This window comes from Emys orbicularis, chromosome 8 (genome assembly GCF_028017835.1).
Source record: "Emys orbicularis isolate rEmyOrb1 chromosome 8, rEmyOrb1.hap1, whole genome shotgun sequence".
NCBI lineage: Eukaryota > Metazoa > Chordata > Testudines > Emydidae > Emys > Emys orbicularis.
The window spans coordinates 105,258,695-105,281,638 of NC_088690.1; the positions used below are offsets into that span (position 1 = coordinate 105,258,695).

The 22,944-nt window shown below is 39.9% G+C and overlaps 1 protein-coding gene across 3 annotated transcripts; it reads right to left on the reverse strand.

Annotated features, from left to right (window-relative positions):
• Positions 1-2,182: 2,182 nt before the first annotated feature.
• Positions 2,183-22,944, reverse strand: LOC135882064 (dual specificity protein kinase CLK4). Of its 3 annotated transcripts, none has more exons than XM_065408826.1 (11): positions 22,891-22,944; positions 16,846-17,003; positions 13,647-13,713; positions 10,057-10,173; positions 9,787-9,953; positions 9,598-9,692; positions 7,733-7,862; positions 6,722-6,804; positions 5,354-5,433; positions 2,620-2,707; positions 2,183-2,532 (listed from the first exon to the last, which is right to left on the reverse strand). In XM_065408826.1, the coding sequence occupies exons 2-11, from the start codon at positions 16,964-16,966 to the stop codon at positions 2,392-2,394; spliced, it is 1,089 nt and encodes a 362-aa protein (XP_065264898.1). In that variant the 5' UTR covers positions 16,967-17,003; positions 22,891-22,944; the 3' UTR covers positions 2,183-2,391. The 3 variants fall into 3 exon arrangements, with proteins under 3 accessions (XP_065264898.1, XP_065264897.1, XP_065264899.1); XM_065408825.1 differs by having other exon boundaries at positions 22,754-22,944; XM_065408827.1 differs by lacking the exons at positions 16,846-17,003; positions 22,891-22,944 and adding an exon at positions 15,497-15,503.

Sequence of the window (22,944 nt, forward strand, 5' to 3'; positions counted from 1 at the left end):
AAGAGGAATGCATCACCTGTCTCTCCTTCTATAGGGTCAGCTAGGCAAAGTGAAAGAAAGAGTACTAGAGAGGTGGAGCTTGCAAGGGAGTGGAGGGGGAAGACTATATTAAAGGGGTGAGTGTTATGAAAGATTATCATGCATGGTGAGTTGGTATGTCCAGAGAGAATGGGCTATGAAAGATCTTCCCCAGCACAATTCTACTGTTTCAAAAGAGTGGTTAGGAGATCAGAGACAGAACCAGACACAAGCAGCTTTGCCCCAAGACCTAGTGTCCACCCCTACCCAAAAACAGTCTAATGGAATGTGACCACTAATCTGAATCTTATTCTGATTTATGGATCACTTAAAGAAACAGACTCGAAGCCTGGTGTCTAGGCTGCAATCAGCCTTCTGAAAAGCTGAACCATTTTTCTGTTTTTTGCTTTTAAGGAAGGCTGGGTTGAACAACATTTCCGCTGTAAAGAATTGTAAATGGTGTATATGTCACCTCCACACACATGCACCTTTCCTGTTTTAACTTGGCTTTACTACATAGTCTGTAGGACTGCACTGCAGCAAGGTATGAAAATTAAGTAAAGACCTGGATAAATAGCTATATCTTGCACATCGCCAAACCCAGACTCTTATGGGGACCACCAGATAAATGTCGTTCCAGAAGCATAGACCCTCCCACCCAACAAGCCAATCATGTTGTGTCAAGTGAGTTAAGTAGCACTGAGTAATACAACAAAACTGTGATGCAGGTAGGAGATGGGCTGGCAATCAGTGCCAATTTTTTCTTGAAAATATGTCTGAAAATGACTTGGTTTCCACACTCAGCAATTATGACTAAGAATCGATCTTCTCTTCCCCCTTTTGCACCAGTTGAAAAGGCCTGCCAATCTTATGTTCATTAACAAGAGTTATGAGTTCCTGAGGCTAAAGCAGAACTATTAGTTCTTAAGTAAATACAGACCAACTTCATGAGAATATTTACAACATGAAGACTTAATACTTGGGGAGGAGATCATGCAAGTGTCTGTTCCATTACTGAGGATGATTTTGCTACAACTGGGACAGAAAAGTGTAACAGAATTTATTTAGCATTCAACACACAAACTTCCAATGATGCAGATGGAAATTTGTATCCACCTTTTAGGCCCCTGATCCTACAAAGAGAACTGCATATGTGAACTGATGTGCCCATGTGCAGCACCCATTTCTGTGACTCTGCAGGAATACAGGTTTTCCTTGCAGGACCAGGGTTTCAATGATTAACCTTTGTTCAACTTTTGACAGCCACTGATACTTTGAGATGTCATATTGCAATTCATAGAAAAAAACCATGACTTTTACAGCCATATTCCTGCTGTATTTATCCACAGCTGGCCAACCTAAAATTGTTTAGCAGAACTACAAATTTGCAAAGAGAGTCTCTCTTCTGGTAGTCAGAAGTTTAGTGATTCCCTCACCCTGAAATTCATGGGTAGACAATACTTCCTCCACCCTCTTTTTCATTAGGAGTAAAGGGACAGGTTTTTATGTTTGGGAGAGCAGGAGAGTCCCACAAAAACACTCACCGTGAGGCACTTTACTAAGAAAATTGTTGGTATTTAGAGATTCAACAAACGTAAAGTGAAAGTGTCAGTGATACTCTTAGTAGACTGTCATCTTAACCAAGGAGTACTTGCCAGTATGGGCACCAGGGCCAACAGAAATTTCCAGGAATTCAGACTAGTCAAGATTATATTTATGCACATGTGCATTACACCAAACATTTGGTAAAAAATGACCCACGCAAATGTACGCTCCCCTCTCTTTAGATTTGCAATTGTCATTAACCATAGTTCAGAAGATTACTGCTCAGTAGGTATTAAATAGCAAGGTTACAGTAAGACCTACTGAATTTGAAAAACAAAAAACAATTAAGGGCTTCTAAAATTAAACTGCTTGTAAAATATTTGAAATATGTAAAGGATACTAGTTTATAATGTTACATGTCTCCATACAGAAATGTATGGGTACATACCTAATGTTAGGTATATATGCAACGTTTTTTCCAGCATCGTTTAAACTTTAACTAATGATTAAACACATGGACTCCTGTTTCAAACTAAAGAAAAAGGTGATATTTGTTAGACCTATCTGTGAAAGAGTATTAGTATGCCTACAAGTTTAAAAAACTGCAACCTATTTCAAAAAATGAAAATTACTTTTAATTTTTACATTTTGGTATCCATGATTAAGACCATAACTGATCAACAAGATAAACATGGCAGGGATTCAAAACGTGGAAATATTTAAACTTAACTGTACAAAATAAATTAAAGTTTACAAAAATCTCATGCTAGCTCTGTTGACTGACACAGTCTATGTAGTCTCCTCGGAGAAACACATAAGATCTCTGAATTATTTATTCTTTAATAAGTCAAAGAAAGGATGCTGCAAGGCTTCATCAAGGGTAATTCTTTTGGCTGGATCATACTCCAACATTCTGCGAACAAGGTCAAATAGATTCTGATGATCTGAGTCATGACAATGCATTAATTCCTGAAAGAAAGAAGAAAAATTCATTTACATAGATCCTTCACAAATATGAATCCAGCTGAGAAAGAAATTGATGGCTTTGGGTTTTACCTTTAATGGTTTACAACGTCTCCTAACATATCGACCTGCAGAACTATGTTCATCCCAGTCCAATTGGTCATGCTGAAAATAGCGTTTTCTGCATAGAAAGAGTTTTATTAAATAATATTTTGCAATTGCAAGTTTGATCCTGGAAATATCTACATCTTTCTAAGTAATTTTGAAACACCATAAAAATGATGTATACTTCATATCCCTCTATACCTGGATTCAAAAAACCTTTATTTTCCAGCTAACATACATACATGAGAAAACCTGTTATCTATTGCTATATCAGAATACTGACAAAGCAGGTTAATTACTTTGTTTTCCTTGGCATTCAAACCACTAAAAGCAAACATTTAAACTATATTTACACTACTGACAAGTTAGAGAGCCAGAAGCTTCAAAGAAGAGAGTGACTTGTCCTCAGCTTAGACTGGTACATGTAAAGGAGAGGATGTCAGCCTTATTGATTTTTATAGGGTTACCATACGTCCGGATTTCCCCGGACATGTCCGGCTTTTTGGTACTCAAATCCCCGTCCGGGGGGAATTGCCAAAAAGCCGGACATGTCCGGGGAAATAGGGAGGCAGCATAAGCCAGGGTCCGCCTGGCCCCAGCACGACCCGCTGGGTCCGCAGTGCAGCCCAGCTGCCCGGCTACATTGTAGCGAGCTCGGGCGGGGGAAGGGGGGGCGCAGCCGCAGAAGGCGGCGAAGGGGCCGCTGCTGCCCCCGGAGGCCGGGCGGACCGCGCGCCCCAGCCGAGCCCGCAGGACCACGGGGAGGCCGGGCCCAGCCAACGTCTCGGGCTTCCCTCACGGGCGGGGACTCCCCGGCCACTGGGGGACCCTTCCTGCGGCCCCATCACCCCGCGCGGCAGGAAGGAGGCTGCGGGGCAGGGATTGTGGCGTGTGCCGGGGCTGCAGGGACCCGCGCTGCCCCCGTCGCCGCTGAGCATCCGAAGCCCCCGCCAGGCAGAGGCTGCCGGGGGAGCGGGGGAGCTGGGCAGGCGGTGGGGTGCAGAGGCTGCAGGGCGAGGAGGAGCAGGGCAGGCAGGGGCATAGAGGCTGCAGGGGCAGGGGGGCACAGGGGAAGGGCAGGTGAGGGGCACAGAGGCTGCAGGGGCGGGGGGGGATGCAGGGGGCACAGAGGCTGCAGGAGGGGGGGTGCAGGGGCTGCAGGGCGAGTGGGGAGCAGGGAAGTACTTAGCAACCCCCAACCAAGATCAGAGCGGGAGGGAGGAGGGGGAATGTGGGGTGCTCAGAGGAGGGGGCAGAGTTGGGGCAGGGACTTTGGGGAAAGGGTTGGAATGGGGGTGGGGAAGGGGTGGAGTTGGGCGGGGCCGGGGAAGGGGCGGGGTTGGGACGGGGCTGGGGGCAGGACCGGGGCCCCGTGGAGTGTCCTCTTTTTTAAATGTTTGAATATGGTAACCCTAATTTTTATAACTTTTGTTAGTCTTGTATCATAATTTTGGTTTCTTACATTTAATCTTTCTAGTTTTTGAAAAAAGTTGTCAAAATCAAATTCTTAGTACAACTGGATATTATCAAAGTCTTCAGGGACTATATTCCCCAAACACCTAAAAGCTACTGGGTCCAAATAAATGCTTGACAAATGCACTTGTCGACAGCAAGTAGGATGATTTTGGGGGTGTGGGGGGGGGGGTGTGGGGATAGGAGAGGATGCAGGAATCTTATCCAGTTTCTGCCAAATGTAAGCATTCATTCCGAAAAATAACTTTTGAAACTTATTTGTAAAAGTAACCAAGAAGCAAGCAATTAATGTAACTGACAGTGCTATCTTCCTGAATCTGCAGAGAGGCTGTCTAAAGCTTAAATCCTGGCACAACCCATAGCCCAACCATCCAAGCCTGTCTTCTGGAGGTGCTTGTTGTGTTGTGGGGAAGAAATCCTTCCTTCCCAGACCAGACAACTCCAAAGTACTGTTTCTTTAGTCTCACAAATGGAGTAACCTTTGTGCTATTTGCCTCTCACTCCACCCCTCACTCCCAATGTGCTGGGAATGGATTGGCACAGCGGCAAATCCACTAGCTTCTCTCCAGCTCCATCCCCCAAACCCCACTGTGCACAGAGATGCAGGGATTTTATAAAGAACTAGGCTCTGAAGTGCAACCCATGCACTGTCCCCCCACATCCTGGACCCACTATACAGCAGACCCACACCACTTCCACACCTCACCAGTTACAAGAGTGTCCTCAGACCCAGACTTGCCCCAATAGAGATAAGAACAGACTTCTTTCATCTCAAAGACTGTTAACTGTGAAGTCTCTTTCTCTAAATCCATCCATCTCTATTTATGCTCTCAACACTGCTAGGTGTTGGAAAATTTTGGGATGTTACAGCTATCTCCCTCCCAGTCCTGCTACCCAAATTTTGCATGCACTTTAAACACTGTTGGAAAGTACAATAAATCTTCTGACTAGTGAGTTACTGATGGACTTAAGAATTGGTCTTCTGGATAATCACTTGCACAATTTAGATTTTCAGGGGCTGTTTTGGATGCTCCAGAATTCCTCAGCACAAATTAGACAAACATCTCACTGCTTAAGCACAATTTAGAATATATAGCACTTCTCTGGCTCTAGGACTTTCACTCTGCTGAATTTCAAAGTACTGCAGCAAGAGAAACATTAGATTTTCTCTAAAAAGGTCACAAGAATCAAAAGTGTTACACAACCTAAACACAGGAGTTGCTACTAGCTCCCCCAATACCATATTTACCTTGATTTCTTAATCATGTGAGTTGGTAGAGGCCCTAACATTCTCTCCATCATTGCCAAGTGTTCTTTACTATCATGTGTCTGTAGAAAAAAATTCATTACAATTTATACACTATTTCTTCCCTTCCACTTAAGTATACTTATTCTACACATCAAATGTCAGCCATTGCTTGATCACAGAATCATTACACATTACCAAAAAATCAGGTATGCAGTGCTGTAAGTAGACACTATGCTTTCCAATCAGAGTAAAGTGTTCCCTGAACAAAAGTTTATAATCTAAACAAGATCATACATACACATTTAATTATTCCTATCTTATCAGCTTTTTTATAGTCTGGACAGTATTTAGGAAATTAATATGTACCCACTTTAGCAGCAAAATTTGGTTTAAGATACTGTAGACAACAGAATATTCTGAGTAGATCTGTATTATAACAATTTAAATTTATAGTGACTTTCATCCTTCATGAACATTAAGCTTAAATACCTGTTCTTATTATAACCATTTTACTGATGTATAGTCTGAGAGACAGACAGAATGAGTGATGTGCCCGAGATCACTCAGTAAGTCAGTGACAGAGTTTTGATTAGAACCTAGAGGTACTCACTCCATCCATGCTCTAACCTATTAAGACATGCAACTGCCACGTCAAAGGTTCTTGAAAGCACAGGAAGCCTTTTAATATCATATCTCCTCCTACTCATCTATATAATTGCCCCTATACTCTCCTGATCATATGCAGTATAAGAACACCACAAAGTCTATGGACTTGTGGCATATCTAGCAATTCACCATGTTCATCTGAATTAATTTTTTGAAACTTTAACATCAGCCAAAAGACTACTGGAACCTAGTTCTATCTACTTCATTCCTCCCTGTAAATCACCATATCTACAAATAAATTATGTAAAACTTTTGGTGTTTTGCTTGAGCAAGTTATAAAAGCTAAAGGGATTTAAAAAAAAAAGTATGACTTCACCTCTACCCCGATATAACGCTGTCCTCAGGAGCCAAAAAAATCTTACCGCGTTATAGGTAAAACCGCGTTCTCGAACTTGCTTTGAGCCTCCAGAGTGCGCAGCCCTGCCCACCCGGAGCACTGCTTTACCGCGTTATATTCGAATTCGTGTTATATCGGGTTGCATTATATCGGGGCAGAGGTGTACTTTATATTTTGTAAGACATTGTATTTAACATCATGTTATCTTTATATAAATGTATCACTATTTACACTTTCTATTATAATACTTAAATTTGCAAACATATTTTATGCCTCTTATATTTACATTCTTTTAAGTGGATGGCATTAGAAAATCAAGTCAAGAGCCCGTAATAAAATGGTACATAACTGCTTAACATACATACCTGAAATACTGTGAGACCAAGGTAATATTCAATTAGAATGCAACCTATACTCCAAACATCACAGGGCTGTGACCACCCCAGCGCTACAAAAGACAAACAAAAATTCCAAAGCATGTTTAATTTTTAGCTTAGGCTGAAACTGTATAAGTTACCAATCAACCTCCACCTATTGTTTGCCTAATTCCTAAGCCATTTGTCTTTACAATTTTTCTCTCCCTGAAATCATTTTGACAGTACAGAAAACAGAATTTGACTAAAAAAAAAAAAAGAGAACGGTCAGTTTTCTTTAAATGTGCAGTGTTGTTGTAGCCATGCTGGTCCCAGAAGAGAGAAGTTGGGTGAGGTAATATCTTTTAGTGGACCAACTTCTGTTGGCAAGAGAAACAAGCTTTCAAGCCATACAGAGCTCTTCTTCAGGTCTGGGAAATGTACTCAGCAGGTATGTTTACACTGCAACTAAATACTTGTGGGCTGGCCTACGTCAAGTCACTCAGGCTTGCAGGACTCGGGCCGCGGGACTACAAAACTGAGGTGTGGATGTACGGGCTGGGGCATGTACGGGGACGCAGAGCTCAAGCTCCAGCCTGAGCCCGAACATCTACACTACAATTTTACAGCATCATAGCCTGAGCCAGCTGACACAGGTCTTTAATTGCAGTGTAGTCATACCCAGAATGTCACAGCCAAATATAAGGCGGAACAGATGGTTTAGCACAAGTAGTTAACATATATTTCAAGGGGCCGTTCGAGGTGAAATGGCCCGTTAACACCTCCCTGGTCATAGGTGGGGAAAGGAAGAGTTAAGAATAAGAAAGCAGCTTTTTGTTGAGCTATTAATAGGGTAACCATCATTACCTACTAGATGGTAATAGCAGAAAGGACCATATATTAAATAATTAGGACTGTCAACAACTAGTTATAGCAGTTTATGGAAAATGATGATGCTCTGGAGTGAATAGTAGTTAAGGAACAAGATCCCATACATGAGAAGGCCTGAAAGTCTCTACTAACCTAAAATAACTTCAGGAGCTCTGTAATGTCTTGTAGACACTAAAGTACTGTGATGTTCATTATCAAAAGTTGCGCTTCCAAAATCTACAACTTTGATGTCTGTGTTTTTTAGTGTGCGTTCATCCCGCTTCTGTAACAATCAAAATACATACGTGTTACATTTTCTTAATAGACATGCTTATTTAAAGTTCTAGGTTCATACACATATAATTTTAAAATACCTACAGGTTTCCAGTTGACCTAATGACATGATAAACTTGATATGACATGATAAACTTCCAGCCGAGCCCTGGCACTTCCTCCCATAATACACAAAGCAAAAGGAACAAGTTTTGCAACTTGTCCTGAAAGTCAGCAAATATGGGCTCTGTTGCACTGAAGTTCAGTGCATGTGCACATATGCACAAATGGAAATTCCAAAATCAACATCCGCTGCTGAAAATGCTTTGCCTCCGCTGAACATATCTTAATCTTTTATGCTAGAATGTCCCAATACACTCAACCAACAAGACATGAGGCATTAAGTGGTTTCTAAAGAATGCATGACCCAAACCACAGAGGGTTTTATAGATCAACAACTTGAGATGAAGCCAGTGCAATCTTTGAATCGCAGACAATATGCTTTCTGGGAGAAGCTCTGCTGACTAAGTGAGCAGCCACATTCTGTTTAGTGCATAACAGCAAGTCAATCTGGATATGACACAAGTCATGGATAGCTGTGGCAAAATCTACATCCAAAATAAAATTACAAAACCTTCTTGCTAAAATGCAAGTAAAAAAGCCCTCTTACTCATTATGTTATCTGAACATTCAAATATAGAGGATCCAAAATTGCAAACCTTAGTGACAAAATGCAAACTCAATAGAGAAGGCACATATTACTGTACTTCTTCCCTTTCTTCTGTTTATTATCCTTAATGTTACACTTCTCTTATCCAGGAAGATCCTTATCCATGCCCTAAATCTTTGGTACATGCTGATAGAGATAGTAACTTACACCACTGTAGATCTAAAGAAACTGAAACAGAACTGGATCTCATCCACAAACCGAGGGCAGCAAAGCCCAAATTACCTCACTATTTCCATAAGCAGCTTGTGCACATTAAAAAAGGAGGGGCAACATAACAGAACACTATGTTACCTTACATGGCAAATCTATTAGGCAGACAAGCAGTTACCCTAATGCTACGCTCTGGGTCTCTCTCAGAAAAGAATGGAAAGCAACCTTCTCCCCATCCCTGGTCAGGGCCCACTGGCATACCACCACCTGACATATACAGAAAAAACAGCATAGACGCTTGTCCTTGTCAACTGCCAGAACACTGACCGACACCACCAAACCATAACCAAATTGATAGAGGTCAAGTAAATCTGAGGCGTCATCACTAGTGTCTCTACTACTTTCTAAAAAGATTCCCTGAAAATGGGAGATTAGATGCAGGGCAAAACTGGCACAATTCTCAATATTGAGAGAGTTTCTTGAGCAAGGACCTAACAAGTACTTCTTAAAAAGACAGTGAAACCGTATCGCCATGCTGGACTTTTGTAGCCAGGAAAAACACAAGTTCAACTGACAGTTCTTAGCTCAAAAGTTCTCTATGAACCCCCAGAACCTCAATAAGCAACACTGGCCATGTGTGAACTATCAGATTATATTGTTCTGCCATTTTAGAGATTGTTTGGTTGAAATCAGACCAATCTTGTCTGTTAAGAGGAAAGACAGCACATCTCAGTGAGCATATGGAAGCTAGGAAAGACAACCTTATTTATCACTATAACTTTTATAGTTAATTTTTAAAAGACCAAAATAAAAGGTGGTGGTAAGGACAGTCCAATGGGAATTGGAATAAAAGATGTAAATTTACCATTTTAGAGTTGTACTTTACTACATAGTCAGACTCCACAAACAAAATATTTTCAGGCTTCAGATCTGTATGAGTCAACTTATTATGATGTAAAACTACAAGAGAAGGAGAAAATGGAAATCAATATATATTTCCTAAAATTTTTTAGATATGCATGCAGACATTAATGAAAACATTAAGTTTACTTACAATTTATAGACTGGCAAATCTGATATGCCATCTGTCTAATGTCATCAATATGAAATGGCAAAAAGCTGTTTTCTTTAATAAAGTCATAAGTACTAAGTCCCAGCAGCTCAAACACAATGCAAACATGACCATGATGGTCAAACCATTCCAGCATCTGGACACAGCGGCTTTAAAAAAAGAAAAAAGAAAAGAAAAGTGAATACTCAACTCATATGTGGCTCATTTTGCAAATCCTTAACTCTTTGGCTTATATTCCATGTTTATACTTACAACATGCTGCTGGGATCCATGGTGTTTAAATACTCCAATACCTGTATTTCTGAACGGGCTGCTTCACGGTATCTACTAACATTTTTCACAATTTTAACTGCTACATGCATTCCCCTCCTTTGAAAAAAAGATTAACTATATTAGTTCTCAAACAAACATCTAAAATTCGAATACATCCTGACCACCAGGGACACTGGAAGATTGTGGACACCAGAGAATTGCAGATTCGTTTTTGGGCATTTAATTTTAGCACTTGAAGGCAGGACAAGCATTATATGGTTTTTAACAGGAGCTCTGGTTAATCAGCAGGAAGCTAGGTTTTACACTAGCCTCAGTTTCCAGATGGCCTCAAGATCTCACCTCAAGCAGCACATGTTACAATAGTCTAGTCTCAAGGTGACAAAAATATTGAACAAGGGTCTTCATTTCCAAAGAGGGGAGAGTATTGCAAAAAAGTTTCTCTGCAATATACACCACATTGTTCTTGCTGTTTTCGAATGTCCCAGCTGGCAGCAGTGAAAATTAACTTTGATAAGGTATAAGAATTAGCTTACTTTTAGATTAAAGGCATGTTTCCCACTATTATAATTTGATAACATTATAAAATGAAAAACATGCAGATTTAACACTGTAATTAGGGCTGTCAAGCAATGAAAAAAAATTAATCGTGATTAATCGCACTGTTAAACTATAATTGAATATTTATTAAAATATTTTTGGATGTTTTCTACCTTTTAAAATATATTGATTTCAATTACAACACAGAACACAGTGTACCGTGCTCACTTTATTTTTGATTACAGATATTTGTGCTGTAAAAAACAAAGATAGTATTTTTCAATTCACCTCATACAAGTACTGTAATGCAGTCTCTATCATGAAAGTGCAACTTACAAATGTAGATTTTTTTTTTGTTACATAACTGCATTCAAAAATAAAAATGTAAAACTTCAGAGCCTATAAGCCGGTCCTACTTCAGCCAATCACCCAGACAAACAAGTTTGGTTACATTTGCAGGCGATAATGCTGCCCTCTTGTTGTTTACGTCACCTAAAAGTGAGAACAGAAGTTTGCATGGCACCATTGTAGCTGGCGTCGCAAAATATTTATGTGCCAGATGTGCTAAAGATTCATATGTCCCTTCATCTTCAACCGCCATTCCCAAGGACACGCTTCCATGCTGAGAACGGGTTCTGCTCGGTAACAATCCAAAGCAGTGCATATCGACGCATGTTCACTTTCACCATCTGAGTCAGATGCCCCCAGCAGAAGGTTGATTTTCTTTTTTGGTAGTTCGGGTTCTGTAGTTTCCGCATCAGAGTGTTGCTCTTTTAAGATTTCTGAAAGCATGCTCCACACCTCATCCCTCTCAGATTTTGGAAGGCACTTCAGATTCTTAAACCTTGGGTTGAGTGCTGTAGCTATCTTTAGAAATCTCATATTGGTACCTTCTTTGCGTTTGTCAAATCTGCAGTGAAAGTGTTCTTAACATAGACTCATAGACATGTGCTGGGTTATCATCCGAGACTGCTATAACATGAAATATATGGCAGAACGCAGGTAAAACAGAGCAGAATACATACTATTCTCCCCCAAAAAGTTCAGTCAAAATTTTCTCTCTCTTTTTTTTTTTATAAACGAGCGTCATCAGAATGGAAGCATGTACTCTGGAATGGTGGCCAAAGCATGAAGGGGCATACGAATATTTAGCATATCTGGCACATAAATACCTTGCAATGCTGGCTACAAAAATGCTATGCGAATGCCTGTTCTCACTTTCAGGTGATGTAAACAACAAGCGGGCAGCATTATTTCCTGCAACTGTAACCAAACTTGTTTGTCTGAGTGATTGGCTGAATAAGAAGTAGGACTGAGTGGACTTGTAGGCACTAAAGTTTTACATTGTTTTGTGTTTGAGTGCAACTATGTAACAAAACAAAACAAAAATCTACGTTTTTAAGTTGCACTTTCATGATAAAGAGATTGCATTACGGTACTTGTCTGAGGTGCACTGAAAAATACTATTTCTTTTGTTTATCATTTTTACAGTGCAAATCTTTGTAATAAAAATATAAATGAGTACTGCATTTGTATTCTGTGTTGTAATTTAAATCAAGATATTTGAAAATGTACAAAAACATCCAAAAATATTTAATAAATTTCAATTAGTATTCTATTTAACATTGCAATTAAAACTGTGATTGTGATTAATTTTTTAAATCACAATTAATCACGTGAGTTAACTGCAATTAATCGACAGCCCTAATTGTAATGTTGTCTTTCTTAAAACTGAGCACAGATCCAAGCAATTCACCCTCTCTCTCTCATTCAGATAATATTGTCTCTCCAATTGATTAGTTGAATGGTAATGATTTAAAAATCATTCAGGATGTGACACCAAGATCCTGAAAAGGACTAGTCAAATGACAGCATGAACTAACCATCAAAAGGAGAAGAAGAAATCAACGGTAACAATGTTAGTGGAACAGGAGATACGAAACACATGGTTAATTACTTTAATCTGCAGCGTTAAGTACATTGTTGAAATGATCCAATACACACAGAAGGAAGGAGGGGAATGTTTTGATCAAAAAAATATGTCATTTCCTTGATAAACATCATAATATTCTATGAGGAAGAAGGACATTGTCTTATTGTGTGTTCATAAGAGGTTTGATGGATATGTTGAAAAACCACTGATCTAGTGGACTGAATAAATTGCTATGAGCTAGAAACTCCGGTCTCAAACTCTTGAATAGTAACTTCAACAATAATAATGCTGGCTCACTCACTGTGTGGCCTTATCTACAGCAATTTCTCTGAGTTTAATTCTGCATCCCCTTGCATACCCAATACCCCCAAAGTCAACAAGAGTTGTGGGAGCACAAGAAATGAAGGACTGTGCTACCTATATTTCAGTTTCCCCATCTGTGATGTAGAGATAAAAATACGTATCTATGCCTGGCAATTAATGAGGAGTTGCTGTTTAGTTGATGTTTGTACTGTACTTTTTTAAAAGTAGTGTTAAATATTATAAACTGGCCTCTTTCTGAAGGAAACACTCTGCTAGCAGACATTTTCCAAGGGAAATGTGATCACAGAACAAGCTTATGCTGTCTGAGAAACAGAAAAACAAAGATATATTCCATAACCAGGAATATTTTTTCATATATTTTTCAGTTTGCTTACTTTGTGCACTGGCCAGCATTTTGTGTATAACCACAGTTTCACTGTTTCCCAAATGTTTTAAGTGCTGTGTGCGTCTTTTGCATAGCAACAAGATAGAGAAAACAGTTAAAAGATAGTAAAATATAATTGAAGAACCACACAAAAATTGACGGTCAAACTCAGCAGCAGGTGCAATAGTATCTGAAACTACATTTATTTTTAAAGTGTGACTAGATTTCAGGTTTGTGATGTCCCTTCAATCCTGATAAGCACAAAGACTCCTTCTCAGAATATATGACGTTACATTTTATCTGAATCTGTATTTTGTGTCAAAGCAATATAACATTTGGACTATCATTTCTGATCCCAACCAAGGGGTCTTGTTGAGACAGTGCCCTTAAGAAGATGACTAACATACTTACATATTGTGATCAATGCATTCCACTACTTTTCCAAATGCCCCTTCCCCTAATGTGGCAATAATTTCATCTAAAAAGAACAAACACAAGTAAGAACAATTACTGACCTACTCAACCAATGATTAATGTTATTAATGTAAGATTTTAAAATGTGCCATTATAAAAGCATAATTAAACTTAAATCTCAGCATTTGAATATGTTACGTTATTGGACAAGTGTCATGGAAACAATTAGCTAACAACTATCTCTTGTTCTAATCTCAAGCTTCAGATTCTACTTTGGAACTTTTGAATAACAGTATTTAAATTCTACAGAAAAGATATGCAAAAGAAAAAAAAGCACAAAAGAACAAAACGAAGAACAATGAAGATTTCTTTAGCCCCCCTTCTCTGACATACTATTCTAAACAGAGTTTCTGCTGAAAAGCTTTTTTTTAAAAAGTGTTGAAAAATGTTCTATACATCTTGCTCTTAGTACGTCTCCACTTTCACAGACCAGGTGACCCTCCTCATCATCCTCTACACTCCTGGATCCTTTCCTTCGGTGACTCTTCTGGAAACGGCACCAAGATCGTCCAGCCAATCAATATATCACAGTGAATTCAAGGCAGAATACGCAATTCATTCAGCAGGGAGATATTCAGGCATTCAGTTACGCACCAGGCCACGAACAGTTGGCAGGAGCAATTTCAAATTCAGTCCCCAGAAATTCACAGGGCACAGTTTATGTTACAGAAGAAAAACATGGCAAGGAACAGATTTTCAGATAAATACTTCAAGTGATAAAGCAACAGAAAAAAAAACACAATTGTCTCTCAAACACTGGTTTAAGTGAAGACTAAGATTAAGACTGCAATGTCATTATTTAGTAATAGCTTGCTATTAAACAGGAAAAAATAATCTTTATTGTATTGTATATATACGGACTTTTAACCAGGGGAGAGTTCCTTGACTGACCAGTAAAGGTTTTAAAACATAATGGTTTTAGAAATTGAAAAGAGTAATATCGCTTGATAAATTTTTTATATTCAGAGAAACAAACGAGAAAAATTTACTCAAAAAGCCCTTGAACTGCAGTGTATAATCTAACACATCTTTCTGCTTCTACTAAAGAGTGGGGAAGTATGATTACTTAGAATCATAAAACTTAGAGCTGAAGATATTCAAATGGGCACAGTAAAAAAAAAATTCAGATAGCATGCTTATCCAATCTTCAATAAAACATTCAACAGCCATCAGTCAGACATATGAATGATCAAAATTATGCGAGGAGCGAGGTATGGAAGTGAAGTGTCTCTCTTTTAACACATTACAGGCATCAGTTGCATGTCATGTTTATCAATTAAATTTAAATACAAGGGTACATATTTCAATTCTTTTTAGTATTGGAGTTCAGTGGGGTCTCAAACTTGCTGTAAAATAGCTGTTTGACCACACTGTGACAGTTGCATTGGGAAGCAGGAAAGGAGCCTGCATTCATTTCCAGAACAGAATTTAGAGGATGTCAGTAACCTAACTATTGGCCAAAGGATATTTCCAACGGAACCAAGTCTTGGATAAAATAGTACTAATGATAGTACTAGAGAAAAAATTATCTGTTTACTATGTACCAAAATTCTCATCTAATAAGTATATATACACACACACACACTTATATTTTATATATAAAGGGTTCATAGCTGAATCTCTTCGTGTGTGTACACACACACACACACACACAGATTCAGCTATGAACCCTTTATATATAAAATATATCTGTCCAAAGTACTTGTGGCTTAGGAACTGAAGTTTTAACATTCAGTTAAGAAGTCTATAACTAATCTATTAATAATAAAGTTAAAAATTACTCATACCGAATGTGAATGGTGACTGGAGCAATGATGTCTCTTATGCTTCCTTTTATGACTACTTTTCCTGCTCCGACCAGAGGATTTGCTATAGTGGTGATGGTGACTCTTTTCATCGTCTCTGTGATGATGCCTGTGGTCATATACTTCACAGAAGTCATTTCTGTATTCCTCAACATATCTCCGGTCATGATGATCTCTCTCATTTATGGATCTATCATCCAAATAATGACTGAAAATACATTTAAAGTGAATTTTCTCCACTTTAAAAATACTTGTGTTCCGACAAGAAAAATTACTTGAGTTGCTAATGCTTAACTGAACATTTATGTAATTTTTATTTACAGCAAAATTCTGCTTTACAACATCTCCCCCTCTAGCAAACATCTAGAGATTTTCAGGCTAGTTTATATGAGGGAGCTGGTTAAGTCATCTGTCTAACATATATTACCTTACTTTGGAATTGTGTACGCAGAATAACCTGTACAACAAGAAATCCAGATCCAAATAGGAAATATTTGTCTCAATAGCTGGCATAACTCCACTCCAACAACTCAATCTCTCTTTAAAACATACAAAAATCAAAGATAAAGTGCAAGCCCACCCTTTCTTTGGTATACACCAATGATCCTCTTCCATGTCCTTCAAACATACAAGCATAAAAGACAAAAACTTAAAACCAATTTGCCACCCTGAAAAATCTAAAAGGGAGCTACTCCTGTTATTAGTACTCTGCATTAACACACTAAGAACCAGAGAGGTTTTTGGGGTTAAGACTCTCCCCTCAGAAAGCAGGGGCCATGAAAGTTGCAGAGCAAGGAAAAGAGCATCTCATGTTGCCGCACATCCACTCCTACTATTTTAGAAGCAAATTGATGAGCTCTTTAAAATATGGTCTTCCTCTCTCAAAGGAAGGACACAGAACACGTATATCCCCTCTTAAAGGGAAAAAAAAAGAGAGAGAAAAGACACCTGAACAATGAAAGAAAGCAATCTAACCCATACTTACCCTCTTATGAAATGTTCTAAGACAGCAAACCTTCACCTCCTTCCCCTATCCTCATATACATGAGGAACATTTTATTTGAAATTTAATACATATTGTATTTCAATATAATCCTTGCTATGTGGGTATTCACAGAAACAGATTACATGTTAATATTTTGTATCAGAGATTCACAATTAAATAATTTAGATCATTGTATCAGTAAAACAAATTCTCTCTTACACCTGGCAAATAATGAGCCAAATCCTAAAGGAATTACCAGTCTTGTCTGCTCAAAACATCTTTTGGTTTAAATTAATTTTAGTTACCATTAGAGATATCAGTATTGGTAATCCAAAGAGTCTTTTACCTGTCTGAAACTTCAAGATGATGTGATTTATAGGGTTTGCTTTCTTGTACACTGCTGTGGGACCTCTTTTTGCGTTTATGGGGAGCACTGTGCTTTCCTTGATCCCAGCTCTTTCTATCATCCCACTCAGAGCAATGACTTCGTTTTGAATGTCGCATCTGTCACAAAAATATTTAAAGGGAAAGGTTTATATTTTAGTATACACAGAAATGATACAGTCGACTAATCCAGATTCAACAGGCTAGTTCATACAGAAATCACAGTTTACCACCGCTCATTGGGGGTGGCTTAATTATGCCAGTGGGAGAGCTCTCATCTACCGGCATTGAGCAGCTATACAGGAAACCTTACAGCAGCGCAGACATAGCCTAAGAGTTGTATATACACCTCTATCCCGATATAACGCTGTCCTCGGGAGCCAAAAAATCTTACCGCGTTATAGGTGAAATCGCGTTATATCGAACTTGCTTTGATCCACCGGAGTGCGCAGCCCCGCCCCCCTGGAGCGCTGCTTTACCGCGTTATATCGGGTCACATTATATCGGGGTAGCGGTGTAGTTAGGACTCTGTGCTGTCATGACACAAAAATGGTTACAGACTAAGTCCTCAATCCTACACTGAGGGCTTGTCTTCACATACAGCGCTGCAGCTGTACTGCTATAGTATTTTAGTGAAGATGCTACTACGCTGACGGGAAAGCTTCTGCTGGCCTAGTTAATCCACTTCAAAAACTCAAGCATGTTTTTCATCACTACGCAAATTAAGGAAGATCTATGGAACACAAACCACTAAGGACTTTTAAAATGTGTTATTTACAAAATTACAGGTAACATCAAACTGCTAAGGGAACACTGAGTAAGTAAGAGGTGGGCTGTTAGTTGTGACACAAAGGGCTAGTCTACACTTACGCGGTAGTTCGACGGCTGCGGATCGAAGTTCCGAGTTCGATTTATCGCGTCTGGTGTGGACGCGATAAATCGAACCAGGAAGTGATCCCCGTCGACTGCGGTACTCCAGCTCGGCGAGAGGAGTACCGCGAAGTCGACGGGGGAGCCTGCCTGCCGCGTGTGGACCGCGGTAAATTCGAAGTAAGGTATGTCGAATTCAGCTACGTTATTCACGTAGCTGAATTTGCGTACCTTACTTCGACTTGGGGGGTAAGTGTAGACCAGGCCAAAGAAACACTACATTATATAGCAGGGTGGCCTCGCTTGCAGGATATTTGATTAAGCGTAACAATTTCAAGTTAATTTAGCGTCTAGTCCAGGGATCAGCAACCTTACAGAAGTGGTGTGCTGAGTCTTCATTTATTCACTCTAATTTAAGGTTTCGCGTGCCAGTAATACATTTTAACGTTTTTAGAAGGTCTCTTTCTATAAGTCTATAATATATAACTAAACTACTGTTGTATGTAAAGTAAATAAGGTTTTTAAAATGTTTAAGAAGCTTCATTTAAAATTAAATTAAAATGCACAGCCCCCTGGACTGGTGTGAGTGCCTCTAAAAATCAGCTTGTGTGCTGCCTTTGGCACGCATGCCATAGGTTGCCTACCCCTGGTCTAGTCTTTTTTGAAGACAGAGTGTGGATGAATGAAGATTTAAAAACCTATCAGTCACGTCAAAGTAACCCACAAGGACAAGTCTGATATTCCATTGGGGTTTAAACTTCCAAAGAGAAGGTAGTCAGTGACAAAACAGAAAAAAAAAAAAAGTGTTTGCCGACCATTCAAGAGGTTGTGATGGGATTTTATTTTGGAGAATTAGAATCTAGAGAGAATAATTCTTGGAAGGCAGCACAAAGTGCAAGTGTTCATTTCTTTTTCAAGACAGACAGAATACTCTCCTAAATGTAAAATGAGTAAAGGTGTGGTAAGAACCTGTTTTTCCAGCCATCCTAAAAAACTCAGGGTTGAGTAAATGTGGAAGAAGTGAGTAAATGTTTCCACAAATAATTTACTTGTTTTATATAAATGCTCTGTGTTTTTTCTTTTTCCTGACTTCTTAAGACTTGGATATGTACAAAATTCTTTTTTCGCCCTAAACTTGTTACATTTAGTTACAAGGAAAAATAAAACAGGGATAAGTTGTCTAACTTATCTTCCCTCAGTAGCTTACATTTTATGATTACACTGACATTTGTCTTAAGTGACAACTCAAGTGACTGAAAAAAAATAATTTGCTTAATAAAGGCAGTCTTTGAATAAAGATGGAACAAAACTATTCCAATGAGGACATTTTGGGGAAATCTCTTAGAACAAGAACTGCATAAGGGACCAATCTACATGAGAAGGATCAGGGAATTTTTGCTTTGCCAATGAACAGAGGTGTGGCTAAAAAATGGATAGCAGCAGCACAAATTATATCTTTTTAGCAACAGATTATGGATTAAATATGCAGATTCTTTTATTAGAGGCCTTGGAGCTGCCGGATTCTCTAGAAGTAGTAATTACATTGTACAGAGTCAGGAAGCTCAATTCATTTTTTCCTCTAATACAGACAATTATCCTGCCTTTGTCACTTTCAAACTTGACTACTATAACAATCTATCCAGAACTATCTTGGAAAGGCCATCCAGAAGCTCCAGCTGCTTCAAAATACAGCTATTATTTACAACAATTTAATTGGGTGCGCCACTAGAAGCAAATTATACCCTTGTTCAAGTCTTTGCAAGTCTTGTTCAAGTCTTCCTGTTTATTTCCAGATGCATATCAAGGCACTGATAATCTTTAAAGTCCTGAACCTATGAGACTCAATTACCTTGAAAACTCATTTTCATTTTACATCTTTTCCTCAGTTGAGAATATTGTTAGTTTCTTTAGCTCCAACATCCATAAAAAGAAAAGGTATCTATGACATAACCACTCAGAGGTCATGCACACCTGTGACATCACCAAGGGCAACATGGCCAATCAAAATGCAGCCTTGAATCATCAGTGTCCTATACAGAATTTCTTCACTGCCCAGATTTATCCCTCATGCCTCCATAAAAGCCAACAGCAGTACACCTCCTTCCTCCTCTCCTCCAGATTTTTTATGGAATATGGTTTCCTGGTCATTGACCAGTAGGGGTTCATAGGAGCACTCTAGGTGGAGATGCTAGCTTCAGGCCTCACATCCATATCAGTATGTTTTGTGGAGAGGAAGAAAAGAAAACCACCTCCTCACTTGAGAAAATAAAGTGAAAGAATCCATTTTTCATTGTTCTGGGCTCCAATTCACTAATACGAAGAAGGTGAGAGAACCCTTAAGTCAGTCCTTTTGAGGAGAGTGAGGAATAGACAGGAATGAAAATAGACAATGGTATGGTGCAAAGGAAAAGACTGTGAGATAACATGTACATTTTCTTTAAAATATTTATTTACACAGAACTGAAGTTTATAGAAGTTATGTTTATTTTCAAACTTTATGCCATAAACGAGTGTATGCTTGTAACTGTTGTTTTTGGTGCTGTATATTAACATGGGTACTCAAAAGTAAACAGTCTTCAAACATTTTTTCCAATAAAATCCACATTATAACAAAGCTTATACAATTAGCTCTTTATACATTATTTTATATGTAACTACTATATAAACCAGTGACTGTATATATATTAATTCAGAACATAAGTTTTAAGATGTTGCACAGATTTATTTCGCCAATCTCATTGTAACACGGAGTCAGATTTTAGAATTATCTATAGAATCACATTCTGAACCCAAAAAGAACAGGAGTACTTGTGGCACCTGAACCCAGTGCCTAGGTAAATATGCAGCACCGCAATACTATAATCCATACCAACCACAGTTCATAAACTCCATTAGCACAGAACTATGCAGGCGTTTTTTAAGTTGGCTGCTCTACCAGAAAGAAGTGCAGGAGCAGATACAGAGTTTCTGCTGTCAAGTGTTCCATGTAGCGACTGCTGAGACAGGCACATGGCACTACTGACAAACAGAAAAAAATTAGGGAATAGCTATACAATCAGGAAATCAAAGTCCATTTGTACATGCAAAGGAGTCTTCTGAATACATATTTTAAAATGTGGAATAAACATACACATATATATACACACACACACACACATATATATATATATATATATATACACACACACACATATATAAATAAAATAAATAAATACATAAATAAAGCGTGCTAGTAACGCACACCGTATATTAAGAGATTCTAAAACTGAAGTATAAAACTAGAATCATCATACTTGAATAAGATTGCAATGAGAAGGCAAGTGAACGACCTTTCATTTCAGAAACTGATCATTGACAGTTATATCAGCAATTCTGACTTGTCTCTCTTCACACTTGGAAGCATTTCTTAACTCTGAAGTTTATACAAAGAATATTGCTAAGTAACAGCATCAGAATGTTGTTAATTAGATCAATTCGCTTTTTTTGACTTCTGACAATGGTAAGAGAAGCCATTCCCCCATATATCCCTCCATCCCTCACCTTTTGCCTCCACTCCCTACTCCAAAGTCATTCCTCTTTATATCCACGCCTCATAATTGAGGACTTCAATTTCTCTCTTTTGGGGATGAGGAATTTTCCTCTTCCCTTCATTCAGCTGCAAATTAATGAGGATTCCAGTTTTTATTATCACACCCTAACCAATTCAGTCTTGCAAGAGTGAGGCAGCTGTTAGGCCTGGAGTGCACCAGAAAATTAAGTCAGCCTAATGACTTCACTCAGGGGTGTGAAAAATCCACACCCCGTGAGTTGTCGTTAAACTGAACTAAATCCCCATGTAGACAGCGCTAAATCAACAGAAGAACTCTTCTATCAACCTTGCTACCGCCTTTTAGGGAGGTGGATTACCCACAGCCACCAAAAACCCCTCCCATTAGCTTAGGCAGCATCTACGCTAAAGTACTGCAATGGTTCAGCTGTGCCATGGTAGCATATCAAGTGTACACAAATTAAACGCAAAAAGGGACCCAGTCGGTACTAACCAGGGACCAATCATGCAAGGAAAGGGAAGACCCAACTCCCCACTAATTCCAAGGGTCCCACATCATCACTGGGGGAGAGGATGGGGCAAGGGGAGACCAAGTATTGCTACACCCTGAAGAGATGAGTAGGATGAAATTGAAGACCCTTGCTGCTTAGTTTGCTGAACTCACAACCTCTCTGCTGTGGAACGTAGATTCCCAAGCTCCTCCTCCCAAATCATGGAGTAGCCAACTGGAAAAAACAGCTGAGCGGGAGCCCATTGTTACTCCACCTTCACTCTGCAAGGGCTCAGCCAGGCCCTGCCCTACTGTAAAGCACACTGCAGCTGTTCACCACCAGGATGCACTCCAGGATAAAGTCCTGCGACCTCCACCCTCCGAACTCATCCCCCCTCATCACGTTTGTGATGCCCAGACACCACAGGGTCACCACGGCAGCATTTCTCCAACGCGCCCCCCCCCGGCTTCCTAGGGCAAGCTCAGCTACTGACACTAATCTATTCACCCCCTAAACTGCCTGTGCCCCAGGTCCATCACAGGCCATCCTCCTCCCCGTGAACTACCACGACAGCCAAAGAGAACTGGGACGCTCCTGCTAAGGGCCGCTAGATGGGACAGCGGTGAGGGCCGATGGCCCAGCATGCGCAGGGAAAGCTCCTCCACTGACATCTGCTTCCTCTGCCGGCCCCGATCCACAGTCAGGGTACAAGGCGCGTGTCTCCCTGGCAGTTCCGCGTGGGGTGTGGGTGCGTCTGGGCTGTTTTACCAGCAGGGGCCTCACAGGGGGGTTATCTGCAAACTGGGCAGGTGCCGGGGCCACCCGCGTGAGGGCCCAGCGAAGCCTGTCCAGAAATGACTCACCCCCCACGAGCCCTCCCCCCCCCAGGTCCTTCACCCCCCAAATTACCCCCCTCCCTTCTAAAATCCCCCTCAGGCCCCTTCCCGCCACAATTACCCCACCTCGGGCAGCCCCCGGCCCTGGCTGAGGCGATAAGTGACCAGCTTCGAGCTCAGCCGGCTCGAGTCCACCACGACGTCGGCCTCCCCCGGCCCCTGACAAGGGACCGGGATGGGGGGGGGTCACCTTCGTCACTTACGGCAGGCGAGGAGCTGAGCGAAACCCGCCTCCGCACAGAAACAAAATGGCGGCC